The 22,414-nt window shown below is 39.5% G+C and overlaps 1 protein-coding gene across 1 annotated transcript in view; it reads left to right on the top strand.

The window, feature by feature from the left end:
• UBE3D (ubiquitin protein ligase E3D) overlaps positions 1 to 18,737 on the top strand; it is an 83,741-nt gene extending 65,004 nt beyond the window's left edge. The window contains exon 10 of the mRNA XM_075747601.1: positions 18,604 to 18,737. Coding sequence (XP_075603716.1) covers positions 18,604 to 18,624 — 21 coding nt within the window. The 3' untranslated portion in view covers positions 18,625 to 18,737. The remainder of the gene's footprint in view (positions 1 to 18,603) is intronic.
• The last annotated feature ends 3,677 nt before the right edge of the window (positions 18,738 to 22,414 follow it).

Below are 22,414 nucleotides of genomic sequence, written 5' to 3'. Positions count from 1 at the left end.
GACTTTAAACAGTATAAATGATTTAAAGGGTTCAGTCCACTAGATGGGGAAAAAGATGCTTATAGTATAGTACTTGCTTACACTCTGCAGTTATTGATATGATGTAATATTTTTATGCTTGGGTAAGTCTAGATCTTGAATAAAATAATTTAATTAACACTGAATAAATGTTTCTCATAAGGGGAAAATTCTCAAGTTCTATTTCATTAATGTTTCATGCTTCTATCAGTTAACTAATTTAATTTTACTCCTAGTGTTCAAGGTCTGTGCTTTTCTTTCCTTCTGTCTTTCAGTCTGTCTATCCTCTAAACAGGCTTTGTTTGTGTTTTATAGTTCAGAAGAGAAGATCAGCCAGAGAAATAAAGCAAAGGGCAAAGCATTTTTTTTTCTTTACTTGGACCTTTTGTAATAGGCAGTGGACATGTATCTATGTGCATAAAATGTATGTAATGTGAGAAATGAAGTATTTGGAATGATCTGTGAGATTTAAAGACTAGAAAGCCTATTTTAAAATAAGTCCGCTAAAGGAAAATGAATTATTTTAAATAATTAAAGTTAGGTAGGATCAGTCACATTATAAAAGTAATCCTTGCACATGCAAACAACCATGCTCATTTAATTTGGCTTACTAAGGAATATAAGGGTTTGGAGAATCAGAATCCCTTTTGGGATTAGTCTTTTTTGACTTTATTTGTCTATGCAGTAGAATAGGATTTTGTATAAAATGTTTAAATTCAGCATACAAAATGAGTGAAATGTGGCAAATGTTCAAAGTGAATAAAAAATATCTGTTCAAATTGACTGTCAAGCAGTAAGGGGTTTAGTGTGAGAAGTCCAGAATGATTGTTTCTAAAGTCTGAAGCAAACATTTCTGTTTTCTTTTTTTTCACTAACTCGGTACAATTAAATTAAAGGTTTTCATGCAGAAATGTTAAGTCCTTGGTTTCAATCTTTGCTAGTTCTCAATGCTTATCTTCTAAAGTTGATAAAATTTTAAGCAAGTTCAGGTTATTTCATTTGGACCTTAAGGTCATGCTGTGATCCTCAACTTTGGATCTTGCACATTTCTAACTATGCTTTTGATTATCATCTGTCTACATTTCAACTAACTTATGCTATTTTTCATTCATTGAATTTTGTGAAGTGCTGATTTTTTTTTTTTTTTTATAATGCAGGTAATTAGGTTTTAACAGCATATTCTTTACTGGCCTTGCTTTAAGGAAGGAGTTTTAAACAGTATTTTGGAAGTCTTAGAGCAAACCAATCCGCTGTAATAATTATGCTTCAGTAATCCAGAATGAAACCTCAAGGGATCTATGACTCCAGTGTATAATTTGTTCATATATACTTGTCCTTGATGTTAAAATTGGCTTTAAAAAAAAAAGAAAAAGAATAGAAAGGAAGAAGCTAGAAAATTGATTCTTCTTGAAGGTCATTAATGTTTTCTAAAAAGAAGATAAAAAATGAACATTAAAATCTCATTTTTAAAGAAGTCGTGCTAGCTTTGTTTTGAATAATAAGATTTTTATCAATACAAGAAAAGGTCTCATAATAATAAAACCTAATTGTTATTTTCATCTGAAAGTGGAAAGTATTCAGTGGCTGAAAAACAGCCAAAGAAGAAGGAGGTGGGGGGAAAGAAGCTTGAAGAGGACAATATGGATTGCATGGAACTACAAGCTGAAGGACAGATTCCTATTATATTGTAATATAAAGAAAAGAGAGTGGGAAGGAGGGGGGGAGGAGAAGTAATTCAGAAGTAAGAAGAAAGTAATTCAGAAGTATTTTCTGTCCAGTATTTGACTAAAATATCTTTCAAGTGAATGAAAGAAGTTGATATATAAACAGAAGCTTAGGAAGCAAACTGAAGAAGGAAAGTGAAATTTCCACTGCATCTAAACCTCACAAAAAAGAGCAGAGTGGAAAAAGTCTGGTTTGGAGGTTTTACAAAACATTGAAATGGTTTGTCTTGATGCCTTAATGACCAGTCTTTCTAATGAGCTTGTTCACTTCAAAAATGCATGCAACAGAAATTTATTTACAGAGTCACAGAGTCATTGAGTTTGGAAGTGACCTCTTGATATCATCTGGTCCAACCCCCTGCTAAGGCACAGTCAGCTAGAGCAGGTTGCCTTGGGACCGTGTCCAGTTGTGTTTTAAATATCTCCGAGGTTGGAGACTCCACAACCTCCCCGGGCAATTTGTGCCAGTGTTCTACGATCCTCACAGTAAAAAAAAAGTGTTTTCTTGTGTTTGGAAGGAATTTCATGCTCTTTAATTTGTGCTCATTGCCTCTTGTCCTGCTAATGGGCACTACTGGGAAGAATCTGGCTCTCTCATCTTCACTCCCTCCCATCAGGCATTTATACACATTGATATGATACACCTGGACCTTCTCTTCTCCAGGCTGAACAGTCCCAGCTCTCAGCCTCTCCTCATATGAAAGATGCTCCAATCCCTTAGTTATCTTTGTGGCCCATTGTTAGCCCTTACCTCGCTTCAGTTAGTCCGTATCTTTTTTGTACTGGGGAGCCCAGACTGGACCCAGCACTCCAGATATGACCTTACCAGTCCTGCGTTGAGGTGAAGGATCACCTCCCTCAACTTGGTAGCAACACCTTGGATGCAGATGTACGACCACTTTAAGTGTTCCGTAACCTGGTCCTCCTTCACCAAGGGTAAGTCTTCTTGTTCCAGACTGCCCACTGGTCTCAGGGGCCTGGGATTCCTGCAGGCTGGTCATACCAACAAAGGCTGAGGCGAAGAGGACATTGAGTACCTCGGCCTCTCTGTGTCAGCAGGGCCCCTGCAACATACAGGCTAATGCTGTGCTGCTTGCTGTTTATGTCTCATTGAGAATCTGTAAAGAACCACCTCCTGGCTCACTTGGTTCTCATCCTCTGCTAAAATAGTTTGCTGTTCATGGTGATGGTTGTCTTTGCAGTTAATCATTTAATTAGAGTGAGTAGGGACCCAAAGAAGCCATCTGCATTCCCGCAATGTAGGGTTGACTGTACCTGTTAGATGTTGCTCTAGATCTCTTCAGTGAGGGTTAGGTTGGGAGTGCAAATATTTGTCATGAATACAGCAAGACTTTTTGCTGTTGCTATAATACAGATAGTAACAAAATGCATGGACTTTGAGTCACCCGTATCCTGAGGCAGTAGTCTCTAAATAATCTCATTATCCCAGCCCACTGAGGCAAGCAGTCCCTAAATATCTCATACAAGTGCATATATGTGTATTTGCAGTTAATGTCTCTTACTATCACCAGTGTTTTAACATCTATTTTATTTTGAAATGGATCTCATTTGAGCCAGTTAGCCAGAGTGCTGCCAAAGCCCACGTGTGAGCTGTGCTTTGCAGTGATAAATGAGTACAACTTGTCTCAAAATCCATTTGTTTTTTTGCTTGGATCCCTTTTCAGAATATGATGGGTGGCCTACTTTTGTGGGGATGAAAAATTATTTTCCTGTTCCTTTGTGACATTATGGGTTTTGTAAACTGTTGCCTACTCTTTTGGAGTAGGTGGCATTATTAGGATGGATATTAATTATTTTCAGGCTGCTTATACATCACCTCTGCATGATCTATATTCATCTCTTGAATGTTCCTCATCTCTTGCTAATTATAGGTGGTCTTGAGGGAACTGACTTCCTAAGTTAAATAGACTAGTGTAACAGACAGAGTGTTTTTGAAGTGTGTTCAAGTGAGAGCTGATTCATGTCACCTACTTGCATGTTCACAACCCCCAGATTTTTTCACAGTTCTGGGGTGGGCTTATGCTAATGCCGCTACCCAACCTCCCATTTGGGATCAAGCTTCCCAAATCCACTTGCCCTGAAAGCGTGTAGATTCCTTTCTCTTCTGTTTCCAAGCTTGTTGAGAAAACTGGTTATTTTGTTTCTGCTTTAAGGAATGTAAAATTTTTGTGTCTGTTTGCTGCCCATTAATATTTTTCCTCTGTTTATCCATTACTTTTTTTTTTTTGAATCAGGTTTAAGCTCTTCAGCAGATTTTGTGATTACTGTTACATCGGTCATCTGAAACTGAGAAGGGAAAGAGCTTGTGCGGGTTTTTTTCTGGTTGTCTATTTGGCTTATCTAAAAAAGTCTCTCTCCATCTTTTTTTTCCCTTCCTTTCTCTTCTCTTCCTCCCACCTGCCAACGCCTGAAAATTGGAAACATGAGAGGCCTTGTCTGAGCATCCGATTAAGAGCCAGGAAATCCTGACTCTTTCCATGACTCATTGTGTGTGTCCTTGGGCAATCTGTTACTATTACAGACAAAAGCTGTGTGTAGCACTTGGCTGAAAAATTAAAAGCACAGTGCATGATCCAAAGTGATTATTTTCAAATTTAAATCAAAGCATGGCAAAAGTGGACAGGAAAGAGAGGCTGCAGAAGATGAATATTGGAGGAGCAGTTTGTTTGTGAGCTGCATAAATTGTCTTTGAAGGGAGATGGTTACTGCTCACAGTAATTTCTTTCTTTTTGAGGCCTTTGGTTCCATCACAGTGCAAGTATCTGCTGTGGTAGATGATGGACACACAGCCCTCAGTCTCAGAGCTGCCACATTCTTATTTAAAATGAAGTAGATAAATAAGAGTGATGTGGGAACAGACAGGGTGCACAGTTGCATAGATGAACTTGCACTCAAATTCATAAATCCAAACTTCTGAGGGTTTTCTTGGAGGTGGGTTTGGTCATTTTGATTAAATGTATATAAATGCCTGAGGTTTTTCTGTTTGCCTTTTTTCTTTTCTTTTTTTTTTTTTTTTTTTTACATTTAACATCTTGAAGGATGTGAGCTCTTCCTCACAGTTTAGAAGTAAAAATGGAGATCTTTGGAGAGAGGAAGGGTCTGGGTTTTCTAGTCAGTGTCACTTGGAGATCAGGAAAGACAAATGTGATCATTTACCTATATTTTCCATGATAAATCAGACATGAAATAACTTCCACAAGTAAGAGAATATAATAGAGGAAGCTGCCTTCTGTATTGCTTATGTGACTTCTTTCAGTAAGGCTGAATGACATGAAAAGCTGTCTACAGGACACACTGCTTTCAGGATGTATTTCCAGACATTTTAATACCATGTCCATTCAGTGGTCATTCACATGACATTGCCTATAGCTTTATTTTGAGTATTTTAGTGGCCTGTACATTAGCTCCAACTGCTGTGGTATCGAGGGCAGCAGTTTTATATTCAGCAGCAACCTATTTGATCTGGTTTAAGGTAGCCCCTCCATCTCCCCTGGCCTCTTGTTCATGTCACCATGTCTCTTCCCTCTGCTCCTTCCGTGCCTATGCAGCTGTGTAAACAGTTGAGCCAACACAGCACGGGAAGGAGTTTGCAAGAGCATTTGCTTATTGCTTAAACTGCCACCAAAGAAATGCATACTTCTCTGGGGAAATATGTTAGTGAAGGCTACTAGGGTTTTTGTATAATCTTTGGCATTTCATTTGGCAAGGAAAAAAATGCTGTGCTTGGAATGAGGGGTTTGGTTTTGAATTATTAAATGCCTATGTATTTTTTTTTTGCCCCTATTTTTGATAATGGTGGTTTATTGAGAGGAAGGACAACAGGGTTCTGAGAACTCGGAATCTTCTGGTGATGCTAGGGTATGTGAAAGGTCATTGTCTCAAAAGGTCAATCCTGCCCCTGCAGTGGAGGTCACTGCCCCGGTGACAGAGAGAGCGGGGTCCCTCTGACCTCTGCTTGCAGAGCGTTTGCTTGCATTTCCCACTGTTGCTGCTCTGTTGACAGGCTGGGATGGGAGTCTGGTGAAAAGACTCTTTCAGAAAGGGTTTAGCTCTGGTTTCTGTGCTGTCAGATGGTTGTCCTAGTTTTTGTGATCAGTTTTTACCCCATAGACTTGCAGTAATTGGTGTGGTTTGTAGCTAGGACCACGTGGAACTCTTGTGTTTCATTAAATTTAGGCCCCTGCTATTGCAGGTAACATGTTGTGTATCATCAATTAGTCAAGCTGCATCTTAAAATCTCTTTGGTTTTTTGGACAACCCTTCCTTTTGGAAGGCCAATTTGTTTTCCAGTGGCTTCAGAAATTATCATTAACTGATGCATTCATTTAAATTTTTCCAATTTTGTCCTGATAGAGAGTAAGTATTTAGAGTTATCTGATGCCTGTCAGGGGCAGGAATCCATAAGCCATTTATGAGTCTAGATTTGAGTCCCATAAGCACTTCACCACATGAGTAATTGCCTCCCTTGGACAACTGAGTTAAATGGAGCTGCTCAGAGCTGTTCAAATGCATGTGCAGAATCAATAATACAGGGCCAAGTTCAGCTTCTGAATAACCATGTGCTTGTTGATGAAGTCATTAGAATCAAAAGGACATGTGAATTTGTCTCAGGTCAAAATTGTTTTCTTCAGTATTGTTTTCAAAGAGATAATCCTCTGTCATCTGTCATTTTCAAACCTTCCTTACTGTCTTGCTAGTTTAATAGACTAATTCTCTCATGGGTGACCACTGAAAAGAAATATTTAGAAAGGATGCACCTTAAACGTACTGAAGTCAAAGATAATCGTATTAAACCTTCTTAAAATGCAAAAAATCATTTAACACCAGCAAATTAAACATCTAGAATGCAGAAATTACCTTACTGCAATCTTCAGTCAGTTGTTCAAAAGACCACAGGAAAGCTTTTTCATGATGAAAGATGTAAGGGACTTCAATATAGTCTAGACAACCATTTTAGTTTCTTACGATATTCTCAATCTAACTTTTGACTTGAGAGTCAACTGTGCTGGAAGTTCCCACAGCTGAGGACCCATGCTGCAGACAGAAAGGCTTGCCTGTATCTCCATAGTTAAATTTTATTTATTTTTTTACATTATGTCGCACTCTTAAAAAACCGTCATGGACTATGGCAATAAACAAAGTAATAATAAACACCATACATCTTGCAACACCTTCCCCCCATAAGCCTTTGCTTTTAAAAATCATTGCTTTATTTACTTTTACTGTTGTATGAAATTAATAGTACATCTTGATGCGAACAGGTTTAATGTGCAGGATTGAGGGTTGAGCGCAGTCTGCTTTCAAAAAAACACTTGAAATCTTTTATCTTCAATTATCTTATTGTTGAGGGAAAGATATTCTAAAGATGGTGAATATTGTATTTTCTTAGGAACCTTCAAGGTCAGTAACTCTTCTTTTTAGTAAGAAAACATCTGTTTTCATGAGTTTGAGCCTTGAAATGGATGGTTTCAGCTTTTCTTCTGACTGCAGCTAGCAAAAGAATCTGCTCAATTCCTAGAAATAAAAATCAGTTTGACCGAGTAATGGCTGTAAGGATCTCAGAGGCCAGAAATCCACACTGTAAAAATACCTAATATAATTTAGGAGCTCAAATCTCACTGATAGTGGCCTCAAACTCCTACATCCTTTTGAGGCTTTGAAAATGTTTTATTACCCATCCAGCATTAAGGAGTGAAACTGCTGTTTATTGAATATCTAACCTTTTAACAGGCATCCTGAGATTGTACAAGAACAGGATGACCTGGGACAAAAGGACAGCCATGCTCAGACTGTGTAGAATGAATCACAGTGGGCAAAGTCATTTTCCTAAATATCCCTTAGTTGTTCTGACTTTGCGTTTTCTTTTGGGTGTATCTCTATTTCACAGGGTACAAATGAATACCATATTTAAATTATTTTTTCCCTTCATCATCTTGGTTAGTGCTTTTATTACAGCCATATCATCTTCCAAACACCTGTTCCCACTTTAACTCAATCCTAATCTCTTGCCAAAAGCTGAACTCTGGAGTAGGAATGCAGTAGTCCCCGTAAGGTGTTAAAAATAAAATAGTAGTTTATACTTACATACCCATTTAAATACACAAACAAATTAATCCTCATACCTCATGCAGGGAGGTATTTATTCTCATTCCAGTTTTAACTGCCAGGAAGCAAAGAGAGAATTTAAGCAGCTAATTTTTGAAACTTGCTTTTTTCCAGATATCAAAAGATAACCCAGTGAAGACACCTGTTTAAACTATCTAGTTTCAAAGTGTTGCTTAACAGTGCCACATTCTCCTTTAATCTCCTCTACCTCGTTCTTTTGAGTTATGGTAGATTGACTGTTTGGACCATATTAATTGCTTGTAAATGTGAGCCCATAATCAAATACCTCTCATGAAGAGATATCTTTTATTTCTATTGTTCTGTAATGCATCCATTCTATGTCATGCTTCCTCTGCCCCTTCCCCACGTCTTCTTGGTATTTCAAATGGTACTTCAGGTAGCATTCGAGTTTGCTATATTCAGAAATGGATGTGCTCACAGGAGATGGCCATGTCTTACACTGTGACAACACTGCATATGTGACAAGATATCCCGGCAGTTTGAACATTACATCATGGTGTGCCCTGCTTGTGTACCATTTGCTAAGGGAGACTTACAAACACAGTTTACATCCGTGTACTGGTTTCTGTGGCATCACTAGCTCTAAAACATTGCAGGAAATGAAGATAATAGGCTATTTCTTAGCTTTCAGGTTTTGGCAGATTTTCTTTTTAGAAAGTAGATTTGAGTTAATGGGGTGAATGGAAATGTTAGTTTATAGCGAAGGGATGATTTGAGCTGAAAAAATAAGCTGGTAATAGAAGACTATGTTATTAATTTTTCTGGTTAGTATGATGCAGGACTTGAAAGTCACCTTCCTGTTTTAGAGTTTGCTACAATACTTCATGGCTAAAGGGACAGGACAAGGAGAGGAAGGAAGGAGACATTTGCCAGCTTAGAATCCAGCTGAGCGTGTTATTGTATAGTACAGACCTAAAACCAATGTTTCCCTTTCACATTTGTTAGCGCTTCCCTCTCTTTAAGGCATAATAGGATTGGAATACAGTAACAGGGTATTTTGCTGAGATAGGACACTTCACAAATTATATTGCAGAGAATACCATCAAGGAGGATCTAATTAAGAGCAACAGCCACGCAAATGACCAGAACATCGCACGTCTGGGTAAGCCAGCATCTCATCAAAGAAATAAGTGCACAGTGCGCTGACTGGTCTCCAATCTCACACATCACATGCACTATCCCTTATCAGCTTACTTTTGAGAGAGGTGATTTGATGATGCTGTCAAAGAGAGATTATGTTACTGCTTATTTGGCCCTATTTAGTCCCTCAGGAATCAGGTACACTTGCTTCACAGTCAACAAAATAAATCCATATCTCTCTATCTACACCGTTCTTTAAAAGACATCAGACTATGCTCTGCTTGAGTATTGTTGATGCTGGTCAGTTGAAACAGATTCCCAAGAGCACAAAGAGGTACGAGAACTGCAAAAACACAACAGAGCCTTAGACTGACATGACTTTCGGGTCATCAGCCTGGTGCGAATCATGCCAGGACAGCAGGCTGTGTGTGTGTGAAAGTGGGAAATGAGCTGTGCGTTGGAGTGAGGTCTTTGAAAGGGTGGCAAACACAATCTTCTCTAATTCAGCCTTGCGCAACACCTTTTGGTGGGACTAAAAGGTTTTTAGGAGCTGCATCATATGTTCCAGTTGGTGTGCCAAGGATTAATTTCTTCACGTGTAGCTTTAGGATGTAGCTAGCGTGCTGTAAATTGACAGAGCAGCTTGCAATCATTATGCCTTGGTTTAGGTTAACGTGTGTCTCCCAGCTGCCCATACATGTATGTGCTTAAACAAATGTCTTTTCTACAGCAGTTTAAAGCCACTTGATGCAGAAACATATCAGATTGCCTGATTAATGTGAAGTTTGGCATGGTAATTACTACACTAAAAAACAAACATCATCTGGTGTTGACTAAGAAAATCCTAAATTCCATGGGTTTTGTAGCCTGGTTCACGTTGGATCAGTAATTGCAATGCAACATTAGTACTAAGTTCCATCCCCCACTGTGGTTTGGATTCAAGAGAAACTGTATTTCAGACTAACAAAGGTAAATAATACTGCTGGTTTTGTGCTAGTCTTAATGATGGGTACCAAAAGAAGTAACGTCTGCAGTGGAAATAAGAGTAGTATAGGCTAATGGGGAAGGCTTGGCAACAGACAAAATAAAGCCATGATGTTTCAGGGCTTCTCATATCTAGATGTAAAGGAACAAATGATTAATCGCATTCTCAATTTAACCTTAAACAGAAAAAAACCAACCAAAAACCTTTTCCTTTTTTCACACAAAGGACTACTTGATATAAAAAATAATAAAAATCAGTTTTCTTCATATAAAATAAAAACATGCAGAGGTTTATTTTCTACTGTTTTTGCAGCTGCTCATAGTTTTCTCTCTAAAGCTTGGGCAAGCTTCAGCATGCAACTGTTATGTTAGCAAAGAGATAGCTTGCAGTGCATATGCACAGCCTGGGACTTCAGAGGAATCTCTTGCTTTTTCTCATTTATCTCTGTCACATTTCAAATCCAGCTTCATTCTTACAATAAATTAATACTTTTAGGAAGGATTAGTTGAAAGAATACATGGTGATTTATAGATGGGTTTATTTCGTAAATCCTGAAGGGGCATTGCCAGATTGAGAAATCATATTAAAAAAAAAAAAAATCCTTGCTTTGGTTACAATTAATTCCAGTAGCAATTGAATGAAAGGAATCTAATTCCCTTTCTGCTTGGTTGGTTTGGTTATATTTTATATCTTCCCCAGCTTGGACAGAAAAAGAAAGTGATTTATCAGAGTGATGTTCTCCTAATAAGTTTCTTCCTGCAATGAAGACTCAAAAGCCCACAGACCTCAGCGCCTTTCACATTGTACACGACAGGACTTGCCTTTCGCCAGCCTTCTCCTAGAAGTGCTAGGGAATTTGGCTGTCTAGACAATAGGTCTGCTGAAGCCAAGTTCTCCCCAGCTTTTGTTGCCACCTGTGTTCTTCTCCTTCTGTGGTAGTGTAGCACTGACCAAAAATACTTTTCCTGTAAGACCTTAGAGCTGCTTGAAGCAACGTCTCTTTGAGATGGGAAATTCCTTGCAGATACATGTGCTAAAGAATGACCTTGATCTCTTGTGGAGTGAGGTAGGTCAGGACTTCACAAAAGTCCTCTCCTCCACACCCAAATGTGAGCCTTGTAGGGGTTAGTGGGTCAGATTGCAAAGCTGCCATTCCACATACCCTTATTGTTCAACCCAATTTGCAGGGTTTTTGCTTGTCAGAATAGCATATTTCCACAACCTGTGCTTCTGGTGACTTCATTATTGCCATCACCACATAGTCCTGCACAGCACAGTGCCGCTGTGTTTGGCTGTGAGAGTATTCTGGATATATTTTAGTTTCTGTCTCCATTGGAATTCAAATATGATAGTGATAGTCATGAAGGCTTTTATAGCGACTCCAGATTTTAGCTTCTTACCTGATTAAATACTTGAAACTCAGTTTGTCCAACTGTATCTGTTCAGTCAATCCATAGTATTGTAGTATCATTTTAAAGACCTTTTCAAGGTACTCATATTCCTCTAATGACATTTTTGTTTGAAATTGTTAGTTTTCCTTAGTAAAGTATTTAAGACTTACCAGCCTAGTGGTGTGAAGTTCTGCTGCTGTGAGCACAGGCTGGTGATTCTTTAGTTTGCTTAGTCCAAAAATGCCAAGGAAGGATGATTATATAAAACACTTTTTCGCATTCTGATGTATACTCAAAACCAGACTTCTCACTGCATGGCATTTAAAGCACGTTGGGAAAGTTTCCCTATCTGAGAGAACCTGAAACAATTATTTTTGACATGTTGTGGTAAGTGGCTGCCATTGATTGGCTGTGGAGGGGATATTAGAGCAGCCAAGTCTACTTACATGACCTCTGTGGCATAGGGGAAACAGGCACGCAGTGACGTAATGTTCAGCTGTCGTCCCAAGAGCCTGGACTGTAGAAAAAAGAGAATTAAACATCAGTGTAATGAAGGGCAACTTTGCAGCTGGAGTACAGCCAAGGTGTTTGCAGGCTACCAGGAGGCCATCTGAAGGCCAGTAAATCTTACACTGTCCAGGTAGGGACATCTCTGCCTTCTCTCATTCTTCTAGTAGTGAATATGCTACCTTCCTCTCCAGTTTCCTCTAAAAATGCCTTCGCACTTCCCAGGAGCAGCCTCAGAGATGTAGGGGTAACATGCAACAGCTTGGTAGCATTCACTCTGTAAAAGACAGCTGTTTTTTTATGGGTCTGTGGATTCAGTGGGGGCGAGTGTAAATATAGCAGTTAATGTTCTCTCACGTCTCCGCTCATCTAATGCCATCTGCTTTGTGTCCATTCATTCACACTGGTGCCAAAACGTATTTCTGGAACAGGTTATTTGTGCATCGGTGGACTTGGTCCCTGACCGTTAGGTGAGAGCGAATATGTAAACTGTGAGGTATGAGTAGGCAGGCGAACTCTTAAGTTTTAGTGTGGTTATTTATAATCCGCCATTGCCAATAGTAGCTAGTCCACAGGGTAACGGTAACAGCTATAAGACATCACTGCTTCTGATGGTGGTGCAGGAATGGTCAGAGCACTCTTGCGCCTCAGAGAAGGCAGTATTCCTTTGGCTCCTCTGTCCCTTAGCAGCAGCTGTGGGAACACCAAACTTTGAGCAAAGTTTATCAGAAACCAGATATTTATAGAGCTGGGACCTGGACGTGGTGCGGATGCTTTGCAATCATCCCACTCCTTGATCTGTCTTTATTTTACAGCAGTGAGAAATGTATCCGGCAGGATTATAGCCTTCTCTATGTGTTTATGCACATTGTTGCTGTAGTTGTACTGCTGCATTACTAAATACAGGTTTGGGATTTTTTACATGTAGGCTCAGTTATACTCACACAAATGTGCCTGTATCACTTTCTCTGATTCTTTTTTCATGGTAAAGATGTATTCTACGTACAGAGCATTTTGATTACACTGTAATTGCAACCACCCAAGCAGTTGTATTAGCTGTAATTATTAAGGCTTAAACCATAACACTTAGCACTAGCCATAGCTTTTGTGGCAATACAAATCTATGTGAATTAGACTTTGGTCTGAGGCTTTGTGTATACATTATCTTCCAAATCCAGCTGTACATGTGGAAGGAAACACTGTTCTCAGTTTTTCACTCTTATTTCCACCAGAGCTTAGTCTCTGCCCTGTGATCTTCCAGCAGAATTGTTTGTGCAAGCCCTCTCTTTCTAGTTTCTTGGATAAATCAATCCAGTTAGCGCAGACCAGAGTTTAACATACCAGTCTGATTTCACCAGACAGTAGCTGGAAAGCTTGAAATGGCATTTTGTGGGGAGAGAGGAACAGTAACTTGCGGCAGAGGGATACCACTGACCCTGTGATGTTAGCATCTTCCACCAGCACAGCTGGATCTGGGACCAGAGGTCTGCCCACAGCTGTCCACATCTTCTTGGAAAGGTTATTCTCTTCCTGTGCACATGGATGGCATGGCATTGCTTGATTACCTGTCAGCCTTGAGTGGAAATGAATACAGTGTTTGACGTTGATTGTAGGCTGTAGCCTCACTGGCATATAATCGACATTTCCTCTGCAGTCATTCAATCACGCTTGATTTCGCACTAGCACATGTTCAGGATTAAAGCATGGATATGTGTTTATGTACAGATCGTCTGCTTGCAGTAGATATGATTTAAGATGGCAGTGTAAGATGTGTTCTTCTAAAACACAATGTAGCATTATGAACTGTGTGTGGTAGTGTTTAAAAATTGGTCTGATTGTCAAGGAAGACAACTGTAAAATGTCTTTTATGTGTTTAAGCTTCAGTTTTGAATCTAGTGGTGAAGTGTTGTTCCTTGGTGTGCAATGGAAAAGCAAAACCAGAGCAGTCATATTTCAAGAAGCATTTGCAGGTTTAATAGGTTCATTTTCTTCTGCTGAAACAAAAGCATATATAACTACTTTCAACCCACTATTTTCCTTTATAATTATGCAGGAGTAAACAGAAGTACAATTCCCCCTCTAATACTGCAGAGAAATTCTGTAGTATATCTTCTACCTACTTTTGTTTAGCTCTTGGGAGAGATGTAGGTATTAGAAATTCTGGGTCCTCAGCTTCGAGAGACATACACGTAGATCTTTATTCATGCACAATTCACTTGTTCTCCTTTAAAGAGAATACAAACAGAAGAACAATTTAAAAGTTGGTGTTAGAGCATGGGAATGAGTCTTTTGGCATATGGGTTGTTTTCCTGTTTTGTTGAAATAAGGATCTGGCTTCTTTTCTGGTTCTTGCAGCTGATTGAAAGATTGAACTGCTTTTCCTTTGCTTAGCTGAGAAAATAATTTTGTCTTAGTGCTGCGTTTCCTCTGTCTGTTGTCAGCTCCACAAGACAGATTGTATGCAATGGATTTGCAGATTGCATTTCTTTAAAATATATTGTTTAGCTGCCTTTAGTCACGCTTCTGCTTCTCTTACAGCAGTCAGCTACTCTGCCCACTCACCCAGTGTTACCACTTGGGTAGAAGAGATTTCTTTCCAGCAGCTTCTGCCATCTGGAACCCCCTTCTTTTATCTCCCTCGCTCATTAGGTCTCCATAGCTTTTAAAATATTTTCTGAAATTACAACTTTTTTCTTTCACCTGTTACTCCTCAGTGTTTGACTCTGTGACTGGATGCCTAATTCAGTAGGAAATGCCCTTACCCTGCTGTTTTCCATGAGATTTTTATCATATGAAGTTGGGAAAAGGCATTGAGGCACGGCTTGATGAAACACTCCATAAAATAAAATGCTATTAGAAAGTTTCAGAAAGACTGAAACCTATAACCCCATAACTACCTTCTCCCTACTGAGGAAAGAACATTGCCAGCCTCTGGTTTTGTAGCTTATAGTAAATGAGTTTCCACCAGCATAGTGCTGCTGTTTCACTGGCCTGTGTGTGTGGACGTGTAAAATTGTCACAGAGTCGCAGAATGGCTGAGGCTGGAGGGCACCTCTGGACACTGCCCCCTCCAACCCCACCGTTCAAGCAGGGTCAGCCAGAGCCACGTGCCCCGGGCTGTCTTCGGTCAGGTTTGCAGTATGCCAAAGACGGATGGAGGTTGCACAATTTGTCTGGGCAACCTGTTGCAAAGTTTGACCATGTAACTACACTCTCTGTCAGGATGCTTTTCTCAGTCCTCAGTACCATTCCCATGTAGTCTGGTGTATGCTTAACAGTTGGACATTTTGCATTTTCCCATTTTCCTGGGAAAGCTAACAGACCACATCTTCTAGAATTGAACATCACAACCTGGATTTCTAACTTGCCCTGGCTCCAAAAGCTTTCAACAAAGTTTGTTGCTGCTTTATTGTTTACAGAAAAAGTGATTTTGTAAGATACATCATCTGTATGTCTGGTGCTCTGCTGCTCCCTCTGTACGGATATCTCTTAAAATGCTTGAAAATAGGGAGTTTATGTTTGTTTATTATCCTGAGGTTTTAGCAGCTTCTGGCTCTGCAGAAGCTAATGGGATGGAGTGCTGAGATGCACTTGATACTCTGAGATAGAATAAGAGCATCACCTTCAGAAATAATTAAGATAAAATGAAAAAAACCGATGTGTCCTGTCATAGAAGTAAGTATGCTAGAGTACAAAAAGCAGTTTTTAATGATAGATTAATATTAGCCATCCTGAGTGCTTTAAGAAGGGAACAACATGCTGAGGTAAGGTCAATAAAAAAATCCTTGTATAAAGTGATTAGAGAACTGACTTTTATTCTGAATTTAGTGATAAACCTTAGTTTGTGGATCAGATAGCTGTTCGACACATGATTTTTCTTTCAAAGTGCACTAGTAGCAGTGAAATACTGGATTTACAGACTTTTCTGAAAGAGTTTCTACTAGACCTGGAAGAGACCACTAGTCTATCTTGCAGAGAAAGTATCCTAATAGGTGGAGAACTGGGGGAGAACCACTTAGTCTCACTTTCCCAACCTATAGTAATTCATTCATTACATAGAACTGCTGTTCAGAGATCCAAGAGCATCTACAGTAACAGTTATGATAAATAAATATTTTATATGCTTCGTATTGACCTTTGTATAAGGTGGAACTTTTTAAGTGGTTTGCTTTGTTCTCAAACATCTTCATGTGTTACAGATGGTTTTTATACAGCTTGTGATTTCCATGTTTTATCCCTTTTTTGTTGGCTATGTCAACTGTAGGAATGATCTAATGTGCTCTTTTCATTCACATTGGTAGTAAATATAAATACAGACAGTGATAAATGATTCCTTTTGATATTTTTCAATTTATTGGGCAGTAGAGGAGCCTGGCAGTCTAGGGAAACATTATGTTGCAAATAATCCTCTCAAAAGAGTGAAAAAGTGTATTTCATGCATTATAAAATATAGCAAGTAGTCAAATTAAACAAATATATCCACTCTAATGATACCTCAAAACTGTATCAAAGGAGCCTGCAATCTTGGGTAGAAAAATCTGCTTAAAATTTTGAATCTTGTGTATTTAGATGGTTATTGCTTTCCTTTTTTTTTTTTTTTTCTTCCTTGCAATGCAAGGACAAATTTCCCACCTTGTTAAAATCAATGTGAGTTTTGTCTTTGACTTGATGCCAGGATTTCCTCCCTAGCCTGTGCTACTTACGACTCTTCCGCATAGGTGGGATTTTACATTTGCTATTAATTATGCGTCTGTCTGTATTCAACTGAGCAACAAAATCATGAGAAAGGTGACGGGCATATTAATTTTCCTTTCATTTTATGTCTTTGAGGGTGGGAGTCTTTGGCCTAGTGGGTAAATTTCCCTACACGATGAGTAGTCTTTAGGTTTTACAACACCCCTTGGCTGAGCTGACAGAGATGTTTTTGATGTAGCAGCTTACTGTTGGAAAATGCTGATTAAGCTGACTGAAAACACTCAGTGGGAATATGTCAGTGTGATGTGATTTTAATGGGAAAGCAAGCAGACTTCCACCCTGGCCAGCCAGCTATTTGTTGGCTAGCTTTGCCTATAGACGTTCCTGAAAATTTATGTTCTACGTGAAAATTCTTGTTTCTGAATTTTAGTTCCAATTTGGAAGAAGAAAAGAGTGATTCAGAAATGTGGAAGCTTTTGGGGATCTCAGTTGTTTTGTCTGTACAGACCCTTCCACGGTAGTAACATGGCAGCTTTCTAATAGGTTACTGCTGTTCATGTTGGAGTAGCAAAAGAGATATTGAAGAAGTGAGATCACTTGGCTTTTTCCATTCTTGACCAAGAATTGCTATTGCCATGTCCCATTCATGCCTCATAGTCAAGTTATTTTATACATCAATCCTTTCTATGGAGGATTTTGTCAGAAGCCTTTTACGTATTTTGAAACTTGCTTAATTTTTTCATCCTCTATAGCAGACATATAACTTTCTCTTAAACATTCTTTGTGCATAGGATCCAAAATAAATGGTTTTACTCTGCTTTGCCTTCTGTTCTGAACACTCAGTGATATTTTATGCTTTAATTCAATTCCTTCTGGTTGATAATGCTTCATGCATTCTTTAGTCACAGTATCAAGTAGAGAGGTGAATGAGGGTCAGCTCTGAATATCCAAAGTGGTAATTGATGATAATTTGAATCTTCACTTAAGTGACTGTTGAAAGGTCTTGGAGAGAAAAAAAGGAGAAGTGTATGTCTCAATTGTTTTTTTCTTGTGTGTTTTTCTTGGGGTAGGAGAAACAGTTCGTAGTTTCAGAAGACTGTTGTGTAACCTGGTAGTCTTTTTTTTCTTTTTTCTTTTTTTCTTTCCTTCTTTTGTCCTTCTGTGGTGGCATCAGTCCATCTTTTTTTCTGTCCTTGTGATCAGCAAAGTTGCCAACTGAATATCTGAAACAATCTCCGTGGCAGATGAGAATCTGGATATGCGATTGTTTCCAGTCGACTAACTTAGCTTTCTGAGTTAGTATCCTGCAGGTTCTGAAGAAGGCTAAACAAAACCAAAATCATGCAGTGGAAATTGCTACATACATGTGACCAAGAACGAATGAGTTGGGGCACCAGAAATCCTATAGGTCTCTTGCATTTGATAGATCACTTTCCTTCTAAATAGCTGTTAGATGTGACAGCCCACTTAGTGCACCAAAAAGAAGAGATACATCACTTGCTATCTTCTGATCATATACAAGTATTTGTCTTCTCCTCTATGGTAGGATTTTGGTTCCTGGTCATTTTAAAATGTAAGGCATTTTTTCTTTCTGACTTTGGACTTTTCATCAGGACTTTTCATCCTGACTTTGGAATCAGGATTTCACTTACAGCGACAGCACTGTTGGAGCAAGCTAATATTTGGGCAAACCAGGGAATGTATCAAAGATTTGATCTAAGCTAGTTTCATAATACTATCAAATAGCCTTTTAAGTTATACAAATAAACACCTTGTGCTTTGTTATTCTGGGGAAAAAAAAGAGGTTTTGTTACGTAGTTCAGCAACCAGTGCAGTGCTTGAGCAAACAGAGTAAGCCTGGGAATTTTTAGGAGACATATATTAATACTGCCCACAAATATAGCCTCTGCTCTCTCATTACATGTGAAAAGTTGATTATAATGATAAAAGTGAAAAGATGATTATAATATGTAATTTCAGTTAATAAAATGAAACATCTTTGTTTTTCCTGCAATGTTGAGACTAATCACAGTATTGCTTTTGCTTCCTTTTACAGGTTGCCTTTTTGAAGATGTGAAGAATGCAGATACCTCTGTTGAAAACTATTCTCAAATTCATTTTCAGCAGAAATGTACAGATAACTTCCAGTGGTGTGACTTCTAGAAAAAAATCCATGGCAATACAAAACAACATGGGAGTGTGGTGTGTTATTCTTCATATCTGAATGCGTTTCAAAACCAAAGACACAGTTAACTTTTGCATCCAGTACATTCTTAGATGTCATTCTAAGAGTGACTTACCTGTCACTCCTGTCACATCCAGCTGGGATGACTGTTCTGATCTCTTCATTGCCAAAAAGAAATTATCTGTGTACCTGAGTATTACCTTTATCAGACAGTGTTTGATAGTGACCTATATGTCCTTAGAAAAATTCACAACTGGTAGCAGAGAGGTTTTAAAATATTTAACATCACAGATACTAACGTAAGTTCCTTACTTTTTTGTTCTGGTAAAGTTAGAGGTCCAACTTTAAAATACAAAATCTGGGTTTTTTCAAACTTACATGTTTATTATGTGTATTGTTTCCATGTTAAGGTTTGCCTTCCTTCTTGAGAGAGAAGGAAGACAGTTTCTGATTCCCTACACCTCATGTAGAATTTTTTTAAATTGATAATGTTTTGGAGAATCAAGGTTTTATGGTTACTTTGAATAATTACTCCTTCAACTTCAAGAAAGAGCATGTGTGTGAGGGCTGGCCTTGCAGAAACTTATGGAGGTGAAAGATACTTGTAGCAAGTCAATACGGCTACTTTAAATTATCATTCTTTGTTGTGGATGCTCATGTGAGCAATAGCGTATTTCCGTGGGACACAGAAGCTGTTATGATTCTCAGTTTTGCAGTGGATTGCTCACTTAGTTCATAGAATCATAGAATGGTTTGGGTTGGAAGGGACCTCAGAGATCATCTAGTTCCAATCCACCTGCCATGGGCAGGGACACCCTCCACTAGACTAGGTTGCCCAAAGCCCCATCCAACCTGGCCTTGAACGCTTCCAGGGAGGGGGCATCCACAACTTCTCTGGGCAACCTGTTCCAGTGCCTCACCACCCTCACAGGAAAGAATTTCTTCCTAACATCTAATCTAAATCGACCCTCTTTTAGTTTAAACCCATTGCCCCTCATCCTATCACTACATGCCCTTGTAAACAGTCCCTCTCCAGCTTTCCTGTAGGCCCCCTTCAGGTACTGGAAAGCCGCAATTAGATCTCCCCAGAGCCTTCTTTTCTCCAGGCTGAACAACCCCAACTCTCTCAGCCTGTCCTCATAGGAGAGGTGCTCCAGCCCTCCAGTCATTTTCGTGGCCCTCCTCTGGACTCTCTCCAACAGCTCCATGTCTCTCCTGTACTGGGGCCCCCAGAGCTGGACACAGTACTGCAGGTGGGGTCTCACAAGAGCAGAGTAGAGGGGCAGGATCACCTCCCTCGACCTGCTGCTCATGCCTCTTTTGATGCAGCCCAGGACACGGTTGGCTTTCTGGGCTGCAAGCGCACACTGCTGGCTCATGTTGAGCTTAGCTGATAGCGATTTTTGCCTTCCCTTGTCCAGGGGAACAGGATGGTATAAGTGCATCGACTAAGGAGCAGAAAAGATGTCTCCTGGCATTTTTGCCTCAATTCCAGCTCATGGGAAGGATTTGAGCTAGAAGGAGGTGATCCTTTAGTATCAACCATCTGTCTTGGACCCCTCATTTATCCAAGGTCTTATCCCATATCTGCCTTGCTTGTCTGCAGTTTTCCTTAAACAACTGCTCTTGGCAAGTCAGTCAGGTACTGGAATGGTTTATCTGACCTACTGTGACAATTCTAGTGTTCTCAAAATGTATACAAAAAGGTATCCAAACGGGGGGGTTGGGGGGGGAAGTTTATGTAGGCTGGCCTTTTCAAAGTCTATCTTTAAATTCTTAAAATAAAAAGATGCTACCTTGTTGGAAAACAGCTATGTTTTGAGGGAATGGATTCTGGAGGAAATATTCTTGTTAGAGGAGTTCATTGAAAATTCCTATATTTCAAAGAAAGTTAACATGCCCTTTACTCATGAAATGATCATAATGTAGGAAGTGACTCTGCAAAGTCTTGGACACCTTCTCTGGGTTTTACACATCCAAAGACAAGTAGCTGAGGCCTCCCAGGCTGGATATCATATTTTTCTGCTATTATTCTAGTTTTCAGTATTGAAGGAAGAACAAAAATTATCTGAGGTTTGTATTCAGGGACTAAATTTTCTAGCTCCGAGATATTTTGTCTATGCAGCAATGTTTAGCCATTTTATGAATAAAATATATTTTCTAAATCAGTTTACTGTTTCTTCTACTTAATTTCTGTGACAGTTTCAGCTTCCCAGAATATGATTGAGCAGCTTGCAGATGGAAGACATTCTTATCACACAGAAATACTCCAACTTTAAAATTTTTCCAACTTATTTAAATGACCCCTGCTACGGTTTTGCATATATGGAGCAATCTTAGGTCAGAGAATATTTGAGGTTCATTCTCTGTCCCGTCCTGCCTCATTTGGTATTGCGGCCATAAAGAGTTAATCTGCCTCTGATAACATACATGGTTCCAGAATAATGAGTGCAGGCATTTCACGGGGAGTATTTTTTGGGGAAAAAAACAGTTCCAGAGATGAAAGACAAATCAACCCCATCCTGCCTGGTCTATCGCTTGCCTGTAGGAGCTAATGGCTCCAGGCATGCTACTAGATGTCAGTGCTGCAGCTGGCTCAGGAAGCAAATCCTGAGAGAGTGCTAAGCCAAACCTGTACACTTTAAACTTTTTAGGAGCTTGCCCTCTGCCTACCTATGCTTAAAGCTTTTCCTTGTTCTTTTTTACCCTATATGTTGGTGAACAGGGTCTGGCTGGTGCTGTGGTTTGGATTTGTGGCTCCAGCAGTGCTGGTAGCAGACCAGTGTTTTCACCAGAGCTGAACCTTCTCTTATTTCCCACTCTGCCCCCACCTCCCTGCAGCAAATAGGCTGAGGGTGGGCAAGAAGTTAGGAGGGGGGGACACGATGGGGACAGCTGACTTGAATTGGCCAAAGGGGTATTCTGTACCGTACAGCATTATGCACAGCATTAAAAACTGGGGGTAGAGGAAGAAAGGAGGAGCGGCGTGTGTTCCAAGATGGTGGTTGCTCAGAGAATAGCTGGGCATCGCTCTGCTTGTGGGAGGTGATGAGTTACTGCCTTTGCATCACTTGGGTTTGGTTTTGTTTGTTTGGTTTTTGTTTTGTTTTTTTTTCTTTTTCCTGCACTTATTAAACTGTCATTATCTTGACCCACAAGTTTTCTTGCTTTTGCTCTTCCTGTTCTCTACCCCATCATGCTGGTGGAGGAATGGAGGTCGAGGGGAGTGAGTGAGGAACTGGGTGGGTGCTTAGCTGCTGGCCAGGGTCAACCCACCACAGTAGGAAACAGAAGTTGTGAAGTCCCCAAAAGAAAAGGAATAAATCTTTCTGTTCCAGCTGCCCTCCTATTTGGGGACATTTTCGCTCCCCAGGTTCCCAATCGCCACGATTGCCTGTCTGTGTCTATGCGAGGGGCAGGGCAATTTGACACAGTGTCATGTTTCCCCTTCCTTGGTTCGAACTCTGAAAACTCTGTTAACATTTAACTATTGACATTATCTGGAAAATACAGACCACATATGATAAATGCCTCGGATGGGTTTCTATTTGAAAATAGATTTCTTTGGCCATGTTCAGAAAAAAAATGGGTTTGATACTTTGCCAGGTACCAGGTATTATTTAGAACTCCTGTTTCTGAAGACAATTTTCTTGGCTTTTTTCCCCTTCCTATTTCTTATGTG

This window comes from Balearica regulorum, chromosome 3, assembly GCF_011004875.1.
Source record: "Balearica regulorum gibbericeps isolate bBalReg1 chromosome 3, bBalReg1.pri, whole genome shotgun sequence".
NCBI lineage: Eukaryota > Metazoa > Chordata > Aves > Gruiformes > Gruidae > Balearica > Balearica regulorum.
This window is presented reverse-complemented; position numbering and strand designations above follow the sequence as displayed.